At 40.1% G+C, this 21,549-nt stretch overlaps 2 protein-coding genes across 4 annotated transcripts; both read left to right on the top strand.

Moving 5' to 3' along the window:
- Positions 1 to 167: 167 nt before the first annotated feature.
- On the top strand, positions 168 to 13,803 carry ncoa7b (nuclear receptor coactivator 7b). Its single transcript, XM_076084590.1, has 17 exons — positions 168 to 220; positions 1,170 to 1,336; positions 5,116 to 5,273; positions 6,882 to 6,952; positions 7,039 to 7,146; positions 7,233 to 7,334; positions 7,988 to 8,113; positions 8,197 to 8,381; positions 8,812 to 8,966; positions 9,352 to 9,936; positions 10,029 to 10,200; positions 10,312 to 10,459; positions 10,691 to 10,819; positions 10,962 to 11,114; positions 11,642 to 11,737; positions 11,830 to 11,903; positions 12,027 to 13,803. Exons 2-17 carry the CDS (start codon positions 1,299 to 1,301, stop codon positions 12,160 to 12,162), a joined length of 2,436 nt encoding a protein of 811 aa, XP_075940705.1. The 5' UTR covers positions 168 to 220; positions 1,170 to 1,298; the 3' UTR covers positions 12,163 to 13,803.
- Positions 13,804 to 14,664: 861 nt separating this feature from the next.
- On the top strand, positions 14,665 to 20,558 carry LOC142942316 (adenosine 5'-monophosphoramidase HINT3-like). Of its 3 annotated transcripts, none has more exons than XM_076084592.1 (8): positions 14,665 to 14,804; positions 15,398 to 15,515; positions 15,806 to 15,875; positions 16,200 to 16,326; positions 18,808 to 18,925; positions 19,308 to 19,377; positions 19,452 to 19,578; positions 19,941 to 20,558. In XM_076084592.1, exons 1-8 carry the CDS (start codon positions 14,703 to 14,705, stop codon positions 19,986 to 19,988), a joined length of 780 nt encoding a protein of 259 aa, XP_075940707.1. In that variant the 5' UTR covers positions 14,665 to 14,702; the 3' UTR covers positions 19,989 to 20,558. The 3 variants fall into 3 exon arrangements, with proteins under 3 accessions (XP_075940707.1, XP_075940706.1, XP_075940708.1); XM_076084591.1 differs by having other exon boundaries at positions 15,806 to 15,887; XM_076084593.1 differs by lacking the exons at positions 14,665 to 14,804; positions 15,398 to 15,515; positions 15,806 to 15,875; positions 16,200 to 16,326 and adding an exon at positions 16,688 to 18,733.
- The last annotated feature ends 991 nt before the right edge of the window (positions 20,559 to 21,549 follow it).

The raw sequence follows: 21,549 nt of genomic DNA, 5'->3' as shown, positions 1-21,549 counted from the left end.
ATTGTTTTTTTACACCTGGTAGTGTAATACCCACCAACAATCAAATCTCCAACTAACCTTCACCTGAAATTAGCTTTGGCTAACGTTAATTAGCTTGTACACGGTCTATGGTAAAGACTGGTGGTGGGCTCATGTTTTTACAGTACACATGACAGCAGAGGGCGCCGTGCAGGGGAGCTTCATTTTGATACAACATTAGCTGTTGGAGGATGCACGCAAGGTAAGTGGGCAAATGTAGCCACCTATTTTCTGTCAGATGTAGCGTTTTGAATGCGTACGTTGTACATCAGTGTTGACGTCAGTCCAGATTTCACGAACAGGAAGAAGATAACGTCGTTTTAAGAGAACAGCTGAAACCGAACAAAATAGCATTACCATCTCCACCAGGTTGCTATTATCCTGTAAACAAAGTGGCTAGCTAGTTAGCAACAGCTGTTAAATCACTTGGAAATCTGGACCTTGTTCACTGTGCCTGTGTTTGCTTAAGCCTTGCGCAGTGGAACATATTGATATAACAGTACTGCTATCTGTCTGTTGTTACCGCTGCACCTCAAGGTCCGAGTCAGAGGATTTAATTGAGTTGCTAAACCGAAGAATGTAACGTTAGGTGGGGCAACGTTGCTGCAAATGTAGCCATTCCTCTTGAGGTTACCCATTTACCTTTTTATATAACATTTGAACGCGACACATGGATGAACTGCAGCTGCCTGATTTCTCTTCTTAAGGGACGTGCGACATGCGTGTAGTAGCTTGTTTTTGTTCAGCGTTAATCCTGCTGCAGCTAGCTGTGAGGTAGTGGAGCCATGACGGTCTGCGTGTTTACGTCAACGGGAGTTCCAAACAGATGCAGCTGATTGTAGACACACTATTGTAATGAAGCATGGTTGTACAATAAAACGCGTGTTTGCTGTGGAAACATGAACTAGTAGCAGATGTGTTTTTCCTTAATTCCCATCCTGTTGGTCAGCCATTGTCATGCTTCTTATGATGCTTTTCATCGCCCTCCCCCTTTTAGGCTGATTAGCCTTCACCAGCAGTTATTGGCCTTTTTTTTTTTTTTTTTTTTTTCTTTTTTTTTTTTTCTTTTTTTTTTTTTTTTTACATTGAATTGAATGTTGTTGAGTGAGGAGGGCGGGCCTGCTAATCCCCTCGCTCATTTCGTTCTGCAGGACAAGGAAGAAGCGCGAGAGGTGATCTTCCCCAAATCCGCTGGCTTGGACACACACGGAGTGGGTGTGTAAAGGGTGGATGTTTGTATTGATGCGCTTGACTGCATGCAGATTTAGGACCCAGGCCTGATGGAGAAGAGAGACAGGAAGCCGGGATATTTTGCCAGGTAAGCGACTCTTTGTGTGCCTTTTTTGTTTTGGCTTTCGAGGTATTTCTTTCATGCAGCAAAAGTATTGTTAAGCTCCAACATTCAGCATGTTTCTTGTGCTTATGGCAGATTGCTTCCATCTTAAGGTGGTACATTGCATTTGCCATTAAATGAGTATAGATATTCACCTTTTTTTCTCTCTCTCTTTAAGATGCCATGTAGGTTTAGTTGTGTCCATTTTGTTTAAGAAGCACACGTTTGCCTCAGATGGCTTTACATATGTATACAACATCTACCCTTTGACCTTTTGATTAGAATAAAAGAAAAGCTATTTAAAAAAAACTTTTAACAGGAGAGACATCTTGGCGTTTCCATCGTGCTGCACTGTCGTTTGTACTTTGACAATCTGCCGTCAAGGTGAATTCACTAATTAACAATTCGCACCCTTTTTCAATTCATGTATTGGCGCTGTTAAATCACCTGTGTCTGAGCTGCACCCAGCCAATACAGCCTCATATAATCCGAGTCGTGCGTCACAGCCTCTTGATCCACAGGGATGATGTTGACTGTAAAATTGGATTTTGGCAGCGTTGTGGAACCGGATAGCAGGAAATGTGAGCCTTGTCACAGCTACGCTGCGTAGAAATTACAAGGAATCGAAAAAAATACACTTCAAGTTCTCGTTCTGCTTGCTTTATTCCATCCCTCCTGCCGGTTCTACATCAACAGTATATCATAGCGTGACAGACGTAGACATAACTTATTTGTCTTGACAAACAGTTGCTCAGAAGGCCAAAGGTAACCTTTACAAAATGGATAAACAAGTTGATCGATGGAGGAGCAGAAGTCGTCTAGTGAGTGCTGTCAATATTGGAGTTGTTGAGTGTAGGCTTGTGATAAATGATGTGAGGTAATGCGGTGTAGCCTAATGGCCTTTATTCTTTCTTGTCTTGGGTTACTTGTTCAGGCTGTGCTGACAAACCTGCAATGTGTCTTGTGTTTTATTGATTGGATTGGCTTATGTTGGAAATATTACATTATTATTTATATTTTTTTTTAAAGGCATCACATCTCAGTCGCTCTCTAATTATTTGACAAGCAGTGTGCATTAGATCTTAAAGGGATTGCAGGCTTTGGGCTGAGTCGGTGGTGTTTTCCTGCAAAGTTGGTGTGCGTACCTGCAGGAGGGAGCAGCAGAACAACAGTAGAAAGCTGAGAGGTGAATAAGTGAGACTCGTGCAGGCCTCTACGACTGTAACGGACCAATAGCCAGAACACAAAGAGACGGAGAGAACATGTCAGGAAGGAAAATCCGTCTTATCTCTGAACAACAGCTACTGCTGTAGCACGCAGCTCTCCTGCTCGTTGTACTATGCTGCCTCGCTTCCTGACGAATGGAAGAAAAGGTCAATGTGGAGTAACATTGGCATGCGTGTGCTCCACATTGAATTTTTCATGTTGTTATTGTTTTACAAAAGTGAAAGTTTTTTTTGACACTGAACAACATTTAAAAAATACACTCTAATGTTAAAAAGTGAAAAATATATTCAAATATCAATCATGTAGAACTACAAAATAAATGCATCCAAGTATCACTCCTTTAATATGACATGGCACAATATGCCATATGATATGATATCCCAAATACATGTGCAGCAAGTTTAAAACGCTGCAAATGAGCTCAGAGCAGGCTGTGCACAAACACTATTGATTAAGGCCACCAAGAGGCTCAAGGAGCTCCAGAGCACCATGGCTGAGGTAGAGAGACACTGCACATTAAGTAACGGTAGTCTGAGGGATTTTACCAGGGTCGCATCACGATTCTGGGATGCCTCTTCGCTGCAAGAAAGTTGTGAGTAAAGTGAGACATTGCATTACAGAAATATCCTGAAGGAAAACCTGCTCGTGTCTGCTTGAGAACTTTGATTTAGCAAAACGACGGCACACATAATGTCAAAGTCAAATTTGACCTGAAAACAACTATATTAATGCAGTGTTGTCCAAGTTGTTTATCGTCTATTAATTTTGGGGAATTCACACAAGTTGTTGCCTCGGGTCCATATTCAAATACATATGGTCAACAATGTTTGTACTATTATTTTCACACAACAACAATAAAGTTACATCAACATTGCATCCAATAATAAGATTGTATCAAAACTGCACACATATACGAAACATCGACAATTTGAACACATTTGAATGACGGGTAAACCAAAAGAATAATTATCTCAAATCATGTAAACATTCATATTACAAAAACAAAAAGATTCTTGCTACCATGTGTGCCTTTTGACTTGAGTGGTGTGATTATTTATGTAATTAGTTATGTTTTTGTTTTTGAACTTTTCACTTTCTCCGTCATTATGTTAGTTCTGGATGCACTGCTTACAGAGAAAGGGAAAAATCTTGAGATGAAGGCTTGAGAGATGCTCTGCGCCTGACCCAAAGTGAAACAAGCTGTGCTGCTGAGACTGTGCGTGCAGATTCTTGAGTTCATCACTGCCAGATGTGTGTTGCTCAGTTAAAGTGGGAGAGAGACCTGAGGCTGTGGGAGAGAGACCTGAGGCTGTGGGCGAGGCCTGAACCGTGTCTGTCCGCAGCCTTATCGACCTACTCTTGCCTTTCCATTAAAGCACTTGAACACTTAAAAACACTTCTCCTTACGTTTTTCTTTTATTCTTCCTTTGCCCGGGACTTCGCAGGGCTGCACCGTCCCTATCACTCAACGATTATGATAAATCAATGTGGTCTTATCTTTTCTTAACAAACTCATATCAACACTTAAGGTTTCTTTGGGGCTCACCGGGTCAGCACTATGCACTATCCTTAAGTGCACCGCTAACCCCTGGTTCCTCTGCACTGCAGTTCCCCCTTAATGAACCTCAACAGGGCCTAGATATGCCATTACATCATTGCCTCAACTATCAATGATTTAATAGGGGTAAAGGTTCAGCCTGAGATGAAAATACAGCTGACACGGCAAAGTAAAGAGAGAGAAAAGTTAAAGCTCAATCCAGTAACTTTGAGCACAAAAACAACTGGACAGAAGGTCTTAATTCACAACAGAAGTATTTTATAACAAACAAGCATGGTGAAAAATTACAAGTAGATATTTAATTATGAAAATGTCATCAATTAAAGCATTAAAATGGTTATGATAATAATTATATGCCTGTGCCATGGGAAAATTATGAGACAATGGGCCCCTGGGAATAGACATGCAAAAGGCCCCGGCACCTCTCCTACATAGCAGCAAGACACACAGACTTTATCTTCTTTTTGTGAATGTTTTGTGTCTTTCTGTAGTCATTTTGAGTCTCTTTGTAATTGTTTTGGTCTTTCTGTAGTTATCTTTTGGCTGCAGTTGTTTTGCCCATTTATTTCTCGTTATGAGTCTCTTTGTATTTGATTTGTGTCTCTTCGTAGTCATTGTGAGTCTCTTTGTAGTCATTTTTCCCCTTTTCTTAATTGTTGTTAGTCTCGTTGTGTCTCTTTGCAGCTGTTTTGCATCTCTTTGATGTTGAGATGTTTTGGTCGTTTTATGTTTCTTTGAGTCTCTTCCTGGTTGGGATGTTATAGGTAAAGGCCGGGGGGGCCTCCTGAAGTTGTGCGCCCCTGGGCCCGTGCCCGCTAGGCCCGTTCGGTGATCCATCCGCGGCCTGTACACATGTTCATACATGAAGTGTATTAGCCCAACCTGTAAAAGTTGTCATGGCATAAGTCTTTTAAACTCATGTTTCTTAATTTTACCCACATTTAATATATATATGACCGTCTCTCTGGCGTCCCATCAGGCTGAAGAGGCGGAGACAGCTCAAGCAGAGCCAATCGGAAAAGAATGTGACTGAGCAGAACCCGGCTGTGATTTCCTGTTCAGACATCCCAAATGACAAGGACCCCAACAAGAAGACAGACCCGCAGAGAATAACAGCAAAGCCACATGCGGCCTCGGGTAAGACCTGCAATGAAATACATGGACACCTGGAGAATCGGGCGGCTCTGAATACGGGGTACTTCTGGTATTATTTGTTAGTGGTTGAGACACCGTGGAGCAGGAAGACTGCTTGTCTTGCACCTCTCAGTATGATCAGATCAGGACTCTCCCATCTACAGAACACTGAGACAATCACTGGGTAAAGTCCCTGTCAATTTAGTCATAACTATTCTCGTCATAATCCAGTATTATTGCAAGTACAAGTACACTGTAAATTCTCATGTCAGCTAGTGGTATTACTGTCGATGTTTATTCCCCTGCTCTTTTATTTGACTACACAAGGGTCCTCTGTGTTGGGAACGACCTCAGCAGTTTTAAACAGGAAGTTGCATAACCTTTTCACATTGTACTGTTTTACAGTTGATGATGACATTTAAGGCGACGTGTTCTCAGAGTGTGAGAGTCCTGAGAGTTGGTGCGAGTGTTAAATCACAATCAAAATGCTGTGAAGCCCTTAACTTCTGCTATTATTGTGACTCTTAGATGTGAAAGAAAATTATTTTTTGAGGATTTTGTCAAAGAAAGTAGAATATTGCTGAAGTAGACAAATCATAATAATTTGATATCGACTTTTTTTTAAATCAGTAGACTATTGAATTAATTGACAAGCGACTAAAATCAATTATTTGTGATGGAGCAATAAGCTAGTTGTCAGGTCATCTATAGCTTCATATTTGCACAGCAATAAACCTAATCTAACCTGCATTCAGTGTACGCTACATTATACATCATTCTGTCATGTGCTTCTGGGTTTGTTTGCAGTGCAAATCATCCCCAACCCCCTTCATATAGACTAATAATTGACTATAGTCATGCGTGCAGCGGGTAAACTCTGCAGTATGTGTTTAATAATTAATCTTATTTTAATAAGACCACAATATTGTTACCTGCAGCCCATCAAACCAAATATGATTCCCTGCAGTGTAACAGACAAAAAAAAAAAAACATAACTCTTTAGGTTATATACGCTTTCAGCTGCAAGTCCATAGACTGCAATGCGTCCTAGAATATTACCAGTCACAGTGTAAATGAAATGAATAAGCAGCAGTATCAGCAGTCTTGTCTCTAATGCTCGGTCCAGTACACAGCAACGAGAATCTGTCTGTCTAATGCTTAGTCATGCCCTCTTTCCTTGAAGAGGCAGCAGTGTAATTTAGCATTCAGGGAGTGGTACGCTAATAGCTTCTGTGTTCTTGGCAAGAAGAAAATGCTGACTGTGGACCTTGTCTACTACAAGGGTCAGTGTGTGTTTTTGATAACTGCTTCAGCATGTGTGGGGCAGTGTTTTAAGGCTGGATAATGACAGGGGACAAACCGTCACTGGTACTGACTCAAAAGGCAATTAAGCACAGGATATTTAGAGATAAACATTTCTTTTTACTGCCCTCAATGGATGCCGTTTTCATTTTTTATGTTTATTTGGAAAGTGTATCTGTTAGCAACCTAGAACGTGTGAGAAGGACCATAGACTCTCTTACTAGATTGTTGTTGTTTTTTCTCCATGTGAGATCATTCTCTGTTTGGAGTTTTGCTCAGTCTGCATCTCATTTTCTGTTTCCCTTCTAGACGATGGCTGCAAAAGTATCAATCAGACCAAGAGGGAGAAGAAGAGACCACCGGGGACAGTGGAGTTCATTGTGAGTAAAACGACAGTGAAAATACATTTAAATAACATACTGACTTATCAGCAGAACGGTTCAAATGAGTTCATCTCTTGTTACAGGTGGGGCCCGATCACTCCCTCACCAGCATCGCACTGAAGTACAACGTCACCCCAAACAAACTGGTCCAGCTGAACAAGCTCTTCTCTCACAGTGTCTACCCCGGTCAGGTGAGAACCTCGGCAGTAACGCCGACCACTGCTCGATTATTCCTCCCGACTGTCTCACCGTTGGCTCTCCATCATCGTTGTTACAGAAGCTGTTCGTCCCTGATGTGAGCCAGGCAGAAGCTGAGCTAAAGTCTCAGAGTTCCTCTGATCCCTGCTTCACAAATGGCCTATCGGAGAAAGCATCACATGTAAGTAAAGAGTGATATGTTGCTTAGAGTAACTGGCATTATGCAGTAGTTTACAGTAGCAACTTAGGGACATTTTTCTAAAAAAAATAAAATAAAAAAAAAAGTTGTTAAAAGGCAACATGAAACGACATCCCCTCTCAGTCTCTTATGATTTCTGTCTGAATCTTGACTATGAAACTCTTCACAAAGGGCAAAAATGCCTTTAAAAAATCTTTATTTGGTGTAATTCTATTGATTATACTCTTTATAATCTATACTTTTCTTTGTGCGTTTTCAAGCTTTGTCCAAAATTGTCCGTCTACAATGGCTGCTTTTTTTTATGTTGTAAAAACGAATTATTATGGCTCAGAGATGCGACAAAATGTTTTATTATCCTCGTAATGTAATTTCTGATACCCTCCGTGATGGATAACAAATTCAATCTGTGGTATGAGTGAGCAGCTTTTAAACGTTAAGTGCAGTAATTTCATCATCCAGCATTTAATAGTCGAGTGGAAAAAGCTACTTTCGGGCACTTTTGAAAAGTGAGTAATAAATATAACATGATCTGGTGGCCTAAAAGGCTGCTGAGAGCTGAAACCACACGGTGATAAGACTCTTCAATAATAGGCATGACATTCAGGTCTCTGATCTGTCCTTTTACCTTCCTTCAGGACGGCACGTTAAACTGCATGTCAACAAAGTCCCTCTGGCGTGAGCTCTCCCCAAACTCTGAGGATGAGAGCCCGGCAACGGTTAAGTTCATCAAGATGAGCTGCAAATATTTCACCGATGGCATGGTAAGAAGCCTGGAAAATGAATGCAGAAGCATTTAATTTCCTAAATTACTCTGGTAATTTGATGCGTTACTTCATTGTTGCAGGGAGTGGTGGGAGGCGTGCTGATCGTGACCCCCAACAACATCATGTTCGACCCCCACAAGTCGGACCCCCTGGTGATCGAGCACGGCTGCGAGGAGTACGGCCTGATCTGCCCCATGGAGGAGGTCGTCTCTGTGGCGCTGTATGACGACGTGTCGCGCATGAAGCTCAAAGACGCTCTGCCATCGTAAGAGCTCCGAAACTGTCTCGCTGTCCTCGTTTCCCTCTTTAGTAGCGGTTCCTCTTCCAGTCTTTCTTGTTCCTCCTTCCAGTTTCTATTTTTCTTGTTCTTCTCAAGAATGAAACTGTACAAAGCCCTTTTAGATTCACAGATTAACATTTCACTCTTTAACACATCTCTGTTTTTATGAAGTACCTTTGTTTCCGCTGGATCTGGTCTAGTTTAAAATCTCCAGTTTTGTAATTTTCCCATTTTAATATTTTTGATTTGTTCCTCATTAATAGTTTTATTTTGCTTTGCTTTTCATCACATGTGTCATTTTGCTTTGTATCATTCTGGTCATTTATAATTTCAGTTTGGACTTTTTGTTTTCTTTTGTTTTTCATTTTCATCCTGGTTTGCGGTGCGGTTTGTGTGATGCCCCGTGACCCCACAGAGACCTACCCCAGGATTTATGTCCTGTGTACAGGCCCGGCGAGTGGGAGCAACTGCCATCAGAGCGAGATCTAAACCCCTTCAGCCGCTATGAAGCTCTTGTTCCGAAGCGACCGATCGTGTTGGATGACATCGAATCAACGCTCTTAGAAACTGGTAATCATGTGTTATCTCGACTGTAGTTGGCTGTAGGGAGTCAAAGTTTGTTTTTACTCTGGGTTATGACTTTTTACATCTACGTTTTTTCACTCTCCACAACAGCAATTTGTTTTGTTTTTTTATTTTTATGAATGAATGTATCTCGTGAATTTTCAAATTCAGCTCAGTGACCAAATATTTCTGTATCGTTGACTCTTGAGCATCCAAATTTGTTTGTTTCTTTTTTATTTCGAGGATTATTCTTCAACGAGCCAAAACATTTCCAGCTTCTCAGATGTGAATGTTTTTTGGAAACCAAATCTGCATCTTGATTGATGATGAAAATGTCTTGACAACATTTTTTGATGTTCAACAAAGAACTGTTTTATTTTCTTTATACCAGCGAGCACAGAAGGCGAGCAGACAGAGAAGTCTCCGTCAGACGAAGGATTCACAGAGTTGGAGCCAACTGTCAACGGTAGCACTGAAGAGGCCGAGGGGACGTCCTCCATCGTCAGCAGGGACCAACCGGATCTAGGACCAAGCCGCCCAGGCCGGGGAGACTTTCAGGACACGACGATTCTTTCTCAAAATACAGTGAAGCTTGATGATGAAGAGGATGAGGGCGTAGCTCAGAACAGCTCCATTGAGAACGGCGAGTCAATACAATTCTCTTCAGAGACTGAAAAACAGGGCAGCTCGCGTGATAACCCTACAAACCAAGAGGAAACCAAAGATATGAAACCTAAAGGGACCGAAGAGCTGCTGAATGGTGCACACGGTGAAATAATCAGCGCACCTGTCGTCCAAAACAGGAAATTCAGTCTGAAGGAGGTTTCTGAGATTCGTGGGGACTCAAATCCAAAGAAACAAAGCCCAGACAGACCAGCAGGTGGGGCTGAAGTCAGTGAGGAGGAGAGACGGAAGAAAAGCTATGAGGCAGAAGTGAAGTCATGGCTGCTGGAGAGGATACAGGCTCCAATAGAAGGTAGGACTTACAAACCGAAAATGAAACTCATAATTAGGAGTGTAGCATTCAACTAATCAAACTCAATTTTACAATGCTCCTTTTCTCTATAGACATGCTTTACTCATCAGAGGAGAAGAGTAAAAAACCACCTATGTTCCTGTGCTTCAAAGTGGGGAAGCCAATGAGGAAGTCCTTTGCCACCGGGAGGACCTTAAGTCCTGCCCACTCATTTGGGGGCCGGGGGAAACAGCCCGAGTACTGGTTTGCGGTGCCACAAGAAAGGTGAGACGATGATGGATGATACTCGAGCCTTCTTTTGAATTACAATTAGTGTAAGCTAACAATAGGCTTTTCACCAATGTTTGTGTGTGTTTGTGTGTGTGTGTGCTCCAGGGTGGACCACCTGTATGCATTTTTCGTCCAGTGGTCCCCGGATGTGTACGGGAAGGAGGCTCGAGAGCAGGGCTTTGTTGTGGTGGAGAAAGATGAGCTGGACATGATTGACAACTTCTTCAGTGACCCTGCATCTTGCAGCTGGGAGGTAAGCTCAGCAGAACAAGGAAGGCAGCACGGCATGCTCCCCTCTATTTACATCACAGGATAAACTGTAACAGTGCGTTCGCTGACACTTAAACATTAAGTAATATTACAATAATGCCATGTTTTTTTAACTCTTTGATGTGTTGAACTGAGCTTCATTTATGCTTGTTTTGTCTATGTATCATTGATTTCTCTTAACGTTGACTTGCTCATACACTTGTTTTGCTCCAAGATCATCACCATTGATGAGGCCAAGCGTAGGCAGAGTTTCAGCAGCTGTGACGGAGAATTGTCCCTGGATGCGCTGCCCATACTCAGAGATACCAGTGATCTGCTGCTGCAGGACACGCACATTGAGAAGGTCATTTTTTATTTAACCAGTTGCTTGTTTCTGGCTGCTAACCACATGAAAAATGCAGTTACTGACGAGAAAACTTTGAGGAAGAAACGTGCAACGTACTGATCTGTAAGCCTTATACTCTGATGATGTGTTCGCCCTCCAGCTTGCCAGTCGCTTGCCGGCCCGTGTGCAGATTTACTCCTGGAGACTGGCCTACAGCACTGTGAAACATGGGACCAGCCTGAAGACTCTGTACAGGAGCCTGGCAGACGTGGACAGTCCCGTGCTGCTGGTCGTCAAAGATATGGATAACCAGGTAGATAACTGTCCAAAGGAATGTACTGTATGTGAGTGACTGATGATACTGTAGGGGAATAGCAGTCTAAGGAAATGGCCACTGATCATCAGTAGATGGGTTTTTTTCATGGGTTTGTTACGCAGGTGGTGAAACAAATGCAAAGAGGTGATATTAAGAAGTTATTTTTCTCTATAAAATACTGAATCACAGCCCAACCATTTGGCAACATGTACTTCCTAATTTGATTTTCATTTTTCAAAAACATACAAGGCTTTTTTACATTCCACAAATATGTTATGCATTTTCGCTATTTCTGCTACATGTACCAGGATGCATTGCGAGCTCCTGATGCCAAGCCACAACATAGTGTATGAATTTAAAAAAAAAACATTGGACTTTGGCGACTTCTACACTGCAGTAGAATGTATGCCATCGGGTTAATTTCGTATATTCATAAAACTTTTAACTACCAGTTGAAACAGTTTAAGCTTGTTCATGGTAATTCGTCTTTTTCATCCTGGAACTGAATCTGACTCTTGTCACAGATATTTGGGGCTTTCTCGACTCACCCCTTCAGAGTGAGCGAACACTGCTACGGCACCGGAGAGACATTCCTCTACAGCTTCTGTCCTGAGATCAAGGTTTGTATCGAGTTAGTTTAAGAACTCACTTCGGGTACCTATTTCTACTCCACCAATGGCAATATCAAACATTGTTTGCTCTCGATTTTTAGGTGTACCGCTGGACGGGGGAGAATTCTTACTTTGTGAAGGGCAATACTGATTCTCTTCAGATGGGAGGAGGAGGGTAGGTACTATCAGCTGCACTGCAAACTACAAGCTAATGCGTTTCACAAATGTGCAATCTAAACAAAGGGTTTGCCATTAGATAATGTCCACCTGTTTTCCCTCTGCCCTCTCTCCTCTGCAGTGGTCAGCTGGGTCTGTGGCTGGACGCCGAACTGTACCGAGGAACCACCACCAAATGCGCCACCTTCAACAACCAGCCACTCTCCGTCCAGCAAGACTTCAACATCCACAGTGTGGAGGTCTGGACCTTTGAGTAGCCTCACCTGCTCCCCAGCTACTCCTGTATTCACTCCCAGCTTCAAACAACCCCAAGTCTATTACGCACCGCTTGGAGGCGAACCTAGCTGTCCCACATTGACGCTAAATGTTCCGCGAGAGAAGCGAGTGCGGTTGTTGCGTTGACTGGAAAGTACTGTTTTGAGGTGGGTTTGGCCTACAGGTAGGTTGGCCTAGTTCATGTCTGGGTCCTCCGTCCTTCAAAGGTGGAAGTGTGAGAAGATGTGGTTGCTCTCAGTTCATTAGCTGCCTTAGACATCTGTCAATGCCTCCAGCTTTCCCAGCATGCAGACTGCCATTAGCTCATGAGGAGAGAGAGAGAGAAGAAGAAGAAGAAGAAGAAGGCTGCTGATGTTACTGCTGAGGTTATCCCGAAAAGATTTTAAGTCTGTATGAAAGAACAAGGTATCCCATAATGCATTTGGTTAATTTGTGCAGAAATAATGATGTAATTAGTATCTGTGGGAATGTACAGAGTTATGTGCTGAAGACGAAGTGAAGTTTAGAATCTTTTTTTTTTTTTTTTGCGATCCAATGCATTTCAAACTTAAAGGGAGTGGAGTTTTTCAGGGAGATTACATAAGCTTTCAGAGAGGGAAATGTTGTAATTGTTTACAATGGAGGTCTTGCACTTCCTCTGAGGACCGTCTTGTTCTCTTATTTTCGAGTTTTAGATGACCTGAATGAGAACGTCCCATTGCATTTCCTCACAACAACATTTAATGTTTTAATTCCCCCCCGTATAATCTAAAACAACTAGTAAAGCCAGGTTTCCAATGACCAAATGTGTTGTATTTGAATTCCACAGTTGTTGTGAGCTCATTATATTTTATAAAATATTTTAGATTTTTTTTTTTTTTTTTTTTTTTTTTTTTTTTACAAAGGATGCTCAGTTGTGTTTATTTTTTAAATAGTTGTACTTTTATAGCAATGTTGTGTTAAATGTTTCTGTTTCTGATTTGGACCCAATAAGCACTGTTGATGACTGTTTGTCAGTATTGAATTCATATCTCACGTCAACTGATTTTTATCTCTCTTTATTTTCATCTCTAATCGTTCAGAGAGCCGGTCGAGGTTTAACATGACATCACTTTGCACTCCAGGATTAATCGACGGTCAATGCTGTGTTGTGGACCAGTGTAATTTAAGCATCGCTTCCTTGTAAAATTGTTACTGAATGTTATTTGATCACCACTGCAGGAGGGAGGCTTCCTGTCCAACCACATGTCAGCCTCTGCTTTACTTTAAAATGGGTGTGAAATGGACGATTTGTTTTTAGCACTCTGGTATGCCACTAACTAAAAGTTCTACTAACACGGAAAAGACATTTTCATTTATATCTTGTGTATCTGATACAGGCTTGTAGTGCATGAATATGTGATACTGCAAGACTGCATGTGTGACACCACTGTTATGATACCTGCCATACTATTCACTAATACCAGTTGTCGCTTCATGTGAAAATGAGCTTTGTTGTCTTGTGTTGTAACTGTGAAGGCTCCCTGAGTATTATTTCTTGTGAATCCAAAACTGCTGTGTTATCACTAAGGATCTATTTATTGTGTTGTTATAGCAAACACATTTAAACTTAAATAAATGTTAAATATATACATATATGATAATGGGTGTGTTTATGTCAAATTTGTATCTCAACATGTTCATTTAGTTGTTTTTTTGCCCTTCAGTGTGATTTAATCTCCTAAAAATATTCATGTAAATGATTTGTATTGAATATTACCGGTGACCAAATGCTGGCATGTTGTTGTTGTTATTATTGTAGGACAAGTGAAGGAACACTGGAATCTACTGGAATCAACTTCCAGTAAGACACCTTGATGTACCAGGAAATAATTAAGCTGAAAAGATGCAGTGAGGATGAAGAAAGAGGTTTCACTCCACCTCTGTTTTCGGGCACTGCAGTTTAAATTTGTTAGACCTTAAATGTATATCCATATTGAATCTAAATGTATTTTTGACTGATTATATGTTATCCGCAAAGATGTGTATCGTTATAGTACATATCTAAACTTGTTGACAGTGGACCATGTATGTAGTAGGCGATGGTGTGGACTCAAGTCACAAAACCGAGTTTTTCTTAAAATCTCAGTACTTAACTTAAACTCTGTCGAGCGGGGGAAGTGTATGTGAACTGACCCTTTAAGCCATGTTTGCTTCATTTTGAATGTTTAATTAAGCTGTTGTCGCCCTACAGGTCAGTATACAGGCTATTAACTACTTACTGTCATAGTTAAGATCACAAACAAGAAGTTTGCCATTTATTAAAAGGTAACTAAATGGATTACATGTATTCCTCTATAATATCCTTTAAGTTTTGTTCATTTCTTGTTCAAATGCCAGTAAAAGATTGTGTTCTTATATACAGTCATGGTTCCTGCAGTGTTTCGTGTGAGGATCTTCGCAAAAATAGACGATCTTCGGGACGTTTATGCGTAAAAATTACAGGTTTACAAACAGCGAGTCGAGGAGGAAATAACTCATTTAAATACTATATATCCTAAATATGGCGAAATTCCACTCCGATTCAAGTACTGAAACTGTTACAACTTGTATTTTCTGTCTGATAGCCCACGATCAAGACAAAGAAACGGAAGTTATCAAAAAGGTAAGATCCTTTAAAAACAAAAACAAAGTAGCCCAACAGATAAAGCTCACCATAGCCGGTATAAGCTCACCTATGCGGTAGACTATTACACTTTTGTATCTGACACTATGTAGGTTAAATAAGCTTAACCTATTGCACAAGAAATAACATAGGAGGGAGGAAAATAAAATATTTGATTGTAGAGACTTCATAGAGAGGGGAGAGGATACGTTTATGTGACAAAAATATATATGACATTTGCTAGAAATATATGATAAGGCATGATCTGAATACAAATAAAATACTTGATGGTGGAGCAGAGTGCATCATAGAGAGGGTTACATATTTTGGCAGACTGCTGGACAAGCCAAATGCAATAGTATTATGGTGATTATTATTATCATTAGAAAGAGAACAGGTGGGTTACACTCTCTCTCCCAGTGGCAACTTTATTCCAGTGAAAGAGGATGGGCATGGGTACATGGGCATTTCACCTACTAGTTCCTACTGTGTGCACACACAACAGTTACACACTGAATACACACGTTTCAACAGCACTACATTCACAGGAAGGTTAACGCGTGTGTTTTGTCTCTTTCCATCCTCTCCAACAGAGCAAGAAGCTGGTGTGTTTTAGAGACATTGTCCCTGCTGCTCCTCACCATTACCTGGTTGTGCCCAAACAGCACATACATAGCTGCTTCTCACTGCAAAGCAGACACATTCACCTCGGTCAGTTACAGTGGATCACTACAAACTAGTATAAGTACTGCAAACTTTCTTTCTATTTTTATTTCTACTTACGGTATAGTACTAGAACTATAGCTAGCACTGCTGCTGAAACTACTTCTACAACAATACTACTGCTACTTTGACATATACTAATACACATCTACATTTACAATAGCACCCCTATAAATGTTTCTCCTTCAACTGCTTCAGTTTGATACGGTAGTATATAAGCTATAAGTTTTATCTAGTCAGATCTTTGCAAAGAAATAACTGAGTCTTGTATCCAACAGTTGAAAAGATGGCTGAAATGGGGAAAGCTGTACTACACGACCAAGGGATCACTGATATGAAGGACATACGGTATGAAGACAGGTATTGTGTGTGTGTGTTTAACCTCTAATGAACACAAAGTTCAAAGGACTAGTTCGACAAGACCACCAGAAAACGAAAAGTGTATCTCCTAAAACATTGAACTTTTGCGATAAGTAATGAAAAAAAGTATAATTGTTTGAAATGTGCACCTTTAAGCTTTAAACTAACTATACAGTTGTAGCTTAAAATGGAACGATAGGTGGGAACACACTCAGTCAAAAATCAAAGGTTGTTATTTGCTGAGGTGTTGCATTCCGCTATGGAAACACTTGTCAGTGTGCGCACATTACATTGATGTGTTTTCCTGCACAGCCTGGGGTTCCACCAACCTCCCTACACTTCAGTTGATCACCTCCACCTCCATGTCCTCGCCCCCGCCAGCCAAATCTACAAGGACATGGAGTATAAGTTCATTCTATGGTCCGACAGGTTTGTTACTGTGAGTGTCGAGGACTAGAAAGGCTACTTTTCTTGCTCCCTATTTTACTTATTCTCTAATAATATTACAGTGTTATCCATGCAATGGCTGTGCAATTATACAGTGATCTAGAAATTTGCACTTATTCTGCTTTTTCTTGTTTCTGTCATAAACTACTGTGTTCAAACAAATATCCAAACATCAGATGTAAATGTAGTCACTGAAACACATATAGTGACTTTATCCTTTGATCTGGACCATTTAATGCCCTTTTGTTGCCCCATCCAAATGAATGTTTTTCTCTGTACAGGAACAATGTCTGCAGAAGCATCTAAAGGATAATGTTCCACCAGGCCAAGATGCTTTGTGTTTACCACTATGAGACACTACAGCGATGACAACGTTATATGCTGTCGTCTGGAAAGAACATTATCTGGAAACTGCTACAACAAATGAGATAACGAGGCAGATAAATGAATTCGTTTTGAAAGGAAAGCCGTAGCATTGAGACAACTGACTACACCAGGGGTATTCACTTAAAATTCCAAAAGGTTCAGATTGAGAAAATCTCCTCGGGCAAAGGTCCAGAACATTACAATAATATCTAACTTGCGCTATTTAGTGCCATATATACATGTATATATATATATATTGAAGTAGCCTAGTAGTAGTAACGTTGCTGTGTTGTCAACAACTGTCAAATCAAATGAAGAAAGTACACATCAATTATATTTTAACAATTATTATTCTCAGTTTTCAAATTTAACTGGATGGATTATAAATAATACATAGAAATACATAAATACATGTTCTTCTCATTTCAAGTAAAATAAGGGCTGGATTAAATAATAACTGATATAACAGAAAGCTTTTGAAGAATGTGCATCTTAAAATAAAGTAATTCATTTTAGAAAAAATGAATTTCACCGATTTGCCCTGCAGTTTAAAATTCACTTCATTCAGGTGTGAAGTGATGTCAATCAAAAAAGCTACGATATTATATTTTTCTCATCTTCTAAAAAGAGAGATTAGTGTGCATGATCTTTGTCTGTGGTTATTAGCACTTGTTTCAGTTATATTCTCTCTGTTAACATCACTGTTGGTCAGTGAATGAATGCGTTAGGATTCTGATCATATTGGGCTCTTAGGTTTATTTTCTGTCTTCATTTCAGATGTGAGAGGGAACGTTTGCTCAAAAGAGTTGTGCTTTGTCTAGTAGTGGCGCTTCACATTACCGCTTTTAATAATCGTCATGGTCTCTGAACATGTGAGACATACTGGTTTTAAACTGTCCGTGGGAAGAATTAACCTGAAAGAGTCTGTTCATTCTTGGTTAAAGACTCTGGTCTCTCTGACCACTTTTCTCTCGTCATGTGAAATAACTTCTCTGACTCACGTAAGTATTCTCCTACTCTTCGTCCTCTCCTCTCTCTCCCGTGTGTGTATCTCACTCGATTCAGGAAACTTGTCAGAATACCCATATTTGATTGGCCGAACTGCATCACGTGATGTGATTTGCACCGCTGAACAAGTACCGTAAAGGCTGAAAAAGCTGCGCCGGTTAAAATAGAGGCGCTCCGTCAAAATTCCGTCAAAAAAAAATCGGTTTTAGGTCCTGGGTCCGGGTCTCTAGCTTACGTGACAGGCATCAAGAGTTGATAACAAGCATGTATTTAATGCCCTAATCGTCCGTTTATATCCTTTAAAAAAAGCTAACTTCACTGTGTTATTAGATGTATCATTAAAGGTGAGTTTAAATAAAAAGTTCAATATTTTGGGAAATACACTTTTACAAATACATTAATTTTGCTGCCGAGAGTTAATTGAGGCGATTGATACCTTAAATGTGTCCATTCAATATGGTTAAAGCTGGAGTCAGTTAGCTGAGCTTAGCATAAAGACAGGGAATGGGGAAACAGCTATAGCCTGGCTCTGTCTGAATCCACCTACCAGCACCTTTAAAGCCCACTAATTAACACAATATCTGTTTTAATCCCTAGAAAAACTAAAGTGTGAAAACAACATGTTGCAAATTTAAGTGGGGCTATTTGTTTTTTGGCTCGAAAGTGAATAAGCTCTTTCCCAAAAACGAATCCTTTAATTAACCATTTTAGGTTTTCATATGAACTATGGGTGTATAAAGAGAAGATATGTAAACATGGGTTCCTTGATGTGATGTCTGTCAAGTCATATTCAGGAGTTTAGTAAAGTGACATGAGAATTGACGGGGTTCCCATGAGTGGACCGATCGATGAGCTCTGTTAGCGGCTAGTTGTCCTGGCCGCAGACACGCCCAGACTGTACCAACAATTCAGATGATCTCACACACCTTTAAACACAAATGGCGACTCAGGACGCTTCTGACAGCGAAGACTGTCCTTTCTGCCAAATAGCGGACAACCACACTCACACGGAAATCCTGCTGAGCGTAAGTACCGACTGTTCATTCACGTGTAAGAAGTTCAACAACAGGAAACTCTTCCTCTGTCTCTCTCTGTACAGGATGAAGAGCTGCTCTGTTTTCGTGACATCCAGCCCAGCGCCACACATCATTACCTCGTTGTTCCCAGGACGCATATCGACAACTGCAAATGTCTCCAGGGGGACGACATACCTCTGGGTGACTTACATGTTTACCTTTGACAGTTTGTTAGTAGTTCAATAGACACAGATGTTGCACACATTGTTTGAAACAGTGCCACAGGTCATACTAGGCTGTATTACATCACAGTGACATCAAAAACCATCCTCTGTGATTACAGGAAACTGTCCAGTGGAACAGGAATAACCTGAACTTGTATGCACTCTTCTCCAAACACACTGAAACTGTGGATGGGACTACCTACTTACTATTATATTATTTTGCTCCATGTCACCTAAAGCTTATTGGAAAACAAAGGTGTACCTGAGACACCGTCCCTTGAATGAGATGAGTGATCATTTTACATAGTAAATATACTATGTATGGCGGGACCATATTGATGTGATTTGTTTGTTGATAGTGGAGCGGATGGTAGAAATGGGATGGAGTGTACTGAAGAAGGCTAAAGTCAGCAACCTGGATGACGTCAGGTATTTTAGATTTTGTTCTAAATTATTTAATTTGTTTTTCATGGCATGTTCAAACCCGCGTTGACTCTGTGCAGGATGGGGTTTCACCTGCCTCCGTTCTCATCGGTTCCCCACCTCCACCTCCACGCTCTGGCTCCAGCCAGCGAGATGAGCTTCAAGTCGCAGCTACGATACGGGCCCCAGAGTCACTGGTTCATCACAGTGAGTCATATCCTCAGTACAAATAATAAAATGTCTTTGTTGTCTTCAAATTGTGAATGTATTTAAACTTAAATTAGATTTTAATTTCTCACAAGTAGTATTACCAGTATAACAAATTATGTGTCTGTGGCGACATTCATTTGTATAATTATTGTTATTTTGATTCCATTTTATAATCAAAGTTGTTACTATTCATGAATGATGTTATGATTGACCCATTCAAAAGTCAAGTTATTGTTTTGGTGGCCTCCTCCAGCCTCCCTGTACACATGTTATACATTTATGTATAAACCTAATTTATTTTGGATCATTATTACACTATTGGGAATACTGCACAAGTTCCTTGTTTTGCTCTGTTGCAGGTCGACAAAGTGCTTTCTCAGTTGAAGAGTCATGGCAAGGTGAAATGATGAAGAGTCTTCTTTCATATTGACGGGTCATCCCGCTTCACCGAGTGCAATTTTAAATCAGTTCACTACCTGACATCTTTATGTTAATGAGTTATAATGATTATTTCATCCACTCTGTCTGATGACTCATTTGTGGGGAAAAGTGAAAAAAAGGCTCTGTTTTATAAGTGGAAACTGTAAAACGTTTCCAATAATCTATTTTAATAATGGATCCTATAGCCCTATCAAATATAATGTTGTGCAATGAAAAGATAATTACAGCTTTTAGTATATATTATTTATTTAAATTCAAACCTTGAAGACTAACTTGAAAACACATATATTGATACAGTTGGGAAATCATTTTATTTGTAGTTTTTACAATATTAAGTCAGTATTTATCGGGATGCACAATCATTTTTGTTTATTTTTACACGTCTGTTTGTGTATATAAAGTGGATGAATTAAAACAGCTGCTTATGCCTTGGATGTGCAGTATTTGCTTCACAGCTGATGCTCTGGGGGTACAATTTGTCTTAAATACTAATATAATTGTATATTTGATTTTAATAAAAGCTCCAAATAATGGGATCATCTCTGACAATGTCTTCTGGGTTTCAATAATAATGATTACTTTAATAATCACAGGAGACAAAGGGTGCCAATGTACGTCTTTGTTTCTCTGCCAGCACCTACACAAATGTCTGAACAACACTGTTTGGAAGGAGAACACAGAATTCAATATGAGAACACAAAAAAAACATTAGATTACCATGAGAATACTGGAGGTCCTAATGGGCCTCAATTCAGAAAACAATGACTCAAAGGGTTTCTTCAGTTTCAGTATTTACTCTTATTATTGCTCAATATCCCATTAGTGCTTTTGATAGCATGTTAGTTGCCAGTGGGTGCATAGATCTCCAAAGGGATTGTTGGCAGGTTTTTGTTTTGTTCTCAAAATATATTACAAAATTAAAAAAAATATCCAATTAACAGGGATTCAAGATGCATTGCTGGTTTTAATAACCGTGTCAGTTCTTTCTGTGAGCCACTGGATGTCCCTAGTGTCCCTTGTTTTTTGTTTTATGAAGAGTAAACATGCACCAATGGGCTTCACAAGCTGAGACTCTTTTTTTATTACTTATTTAAAAATGATGAAGCAGGAACGATTAAAAAGAAAACAATCCTCCCTGTCATTTCAGCCTGACATCATCCTGCTGTAATACTGCACTATCTTCATATTGTAGTACATAAAGATATACACACCTGTATTGTTCCTAAAAGGTTATCTCTGTTGTCATTGTGTGTTAGTACTGAGATTGAAAAAATATATATATTCAAAGACTCGTGTCATCATGAATTTGTCAAAAAAATGATGAAGAAGTTGTCCAAAACTATCACGTCTGTCATCACCATGTCAGAGTCTGGAAGAAGCTGTCATACAGATGACATCATCTCTTAGACCAGATGTTTTTCTATCTCACTCATCTAGAGCGAAAGCGCAACTTGTTGGCATGTCATTAAGAAGTCTGAGATAAAATATTGAATTAACAGGTTGTTCATTAAATGTCCAATCAACCAT

Source organism: Anarhichas minor, unplaced genomic scaffold (assembly GCF_050575085.1).
Source record: "Anarhichas minor isolate MPS153535 unplaced genomic scaffold, ASM5057508v1 ptg000136l, whole genome shotgun sequence".
NCBI classification, from domain to species: Eukaryota; Metazoa; Chordata; class Actinopteri; order Perciformes; family Anarhichadidae; genus Anarhichas; species Anarhichas minor.
This window is presented reverse-complemented; position numbering and strand designations above follow the sequence as displayed.

Coding starts and splice junctions, on each gene's coding strand:
- ncoa7b (XM_076084590.1), top strand. CDS start 1,299: ATGGAGAAGAGAGACAGGAAGCCGGGATATTTTGCCAG. Junction 8,967..9,351: donor ATCAACGCTCTTAGAAACTG/GTAATCATGTGT, acceptor TCTTTATACCAG/CGAGCACAGAAGGCGAGCAG. Junction 9,937..10,028: donor GATACAGGCTCCAATAGAAG/GTAGGACTTACA, acceptor TTTTCTCTATAG/ACATGCTTTACTCATCAGAG.
- LOC142942316 (XM_076084591.1), top strand. CDS start 14,703: ATGGCGAAATTCCACTCCGATTCAAGTACTGAAACTGTTACAACTTGT. Junction 19,378..19,451: donor AGCAACCTGGATGACGTCAG/GTATTTTAGATT, acceptor GACTCTGTGCAG/GATGGGGTTTCACCTGCCTC. Junction 19,579..19,940: donor AGAGTCACTGGTTCATCACA/GTGAGTCATATC, acceptor GCTCTGTTGCAG/GTCGACAAAGTGCTTTCTCA.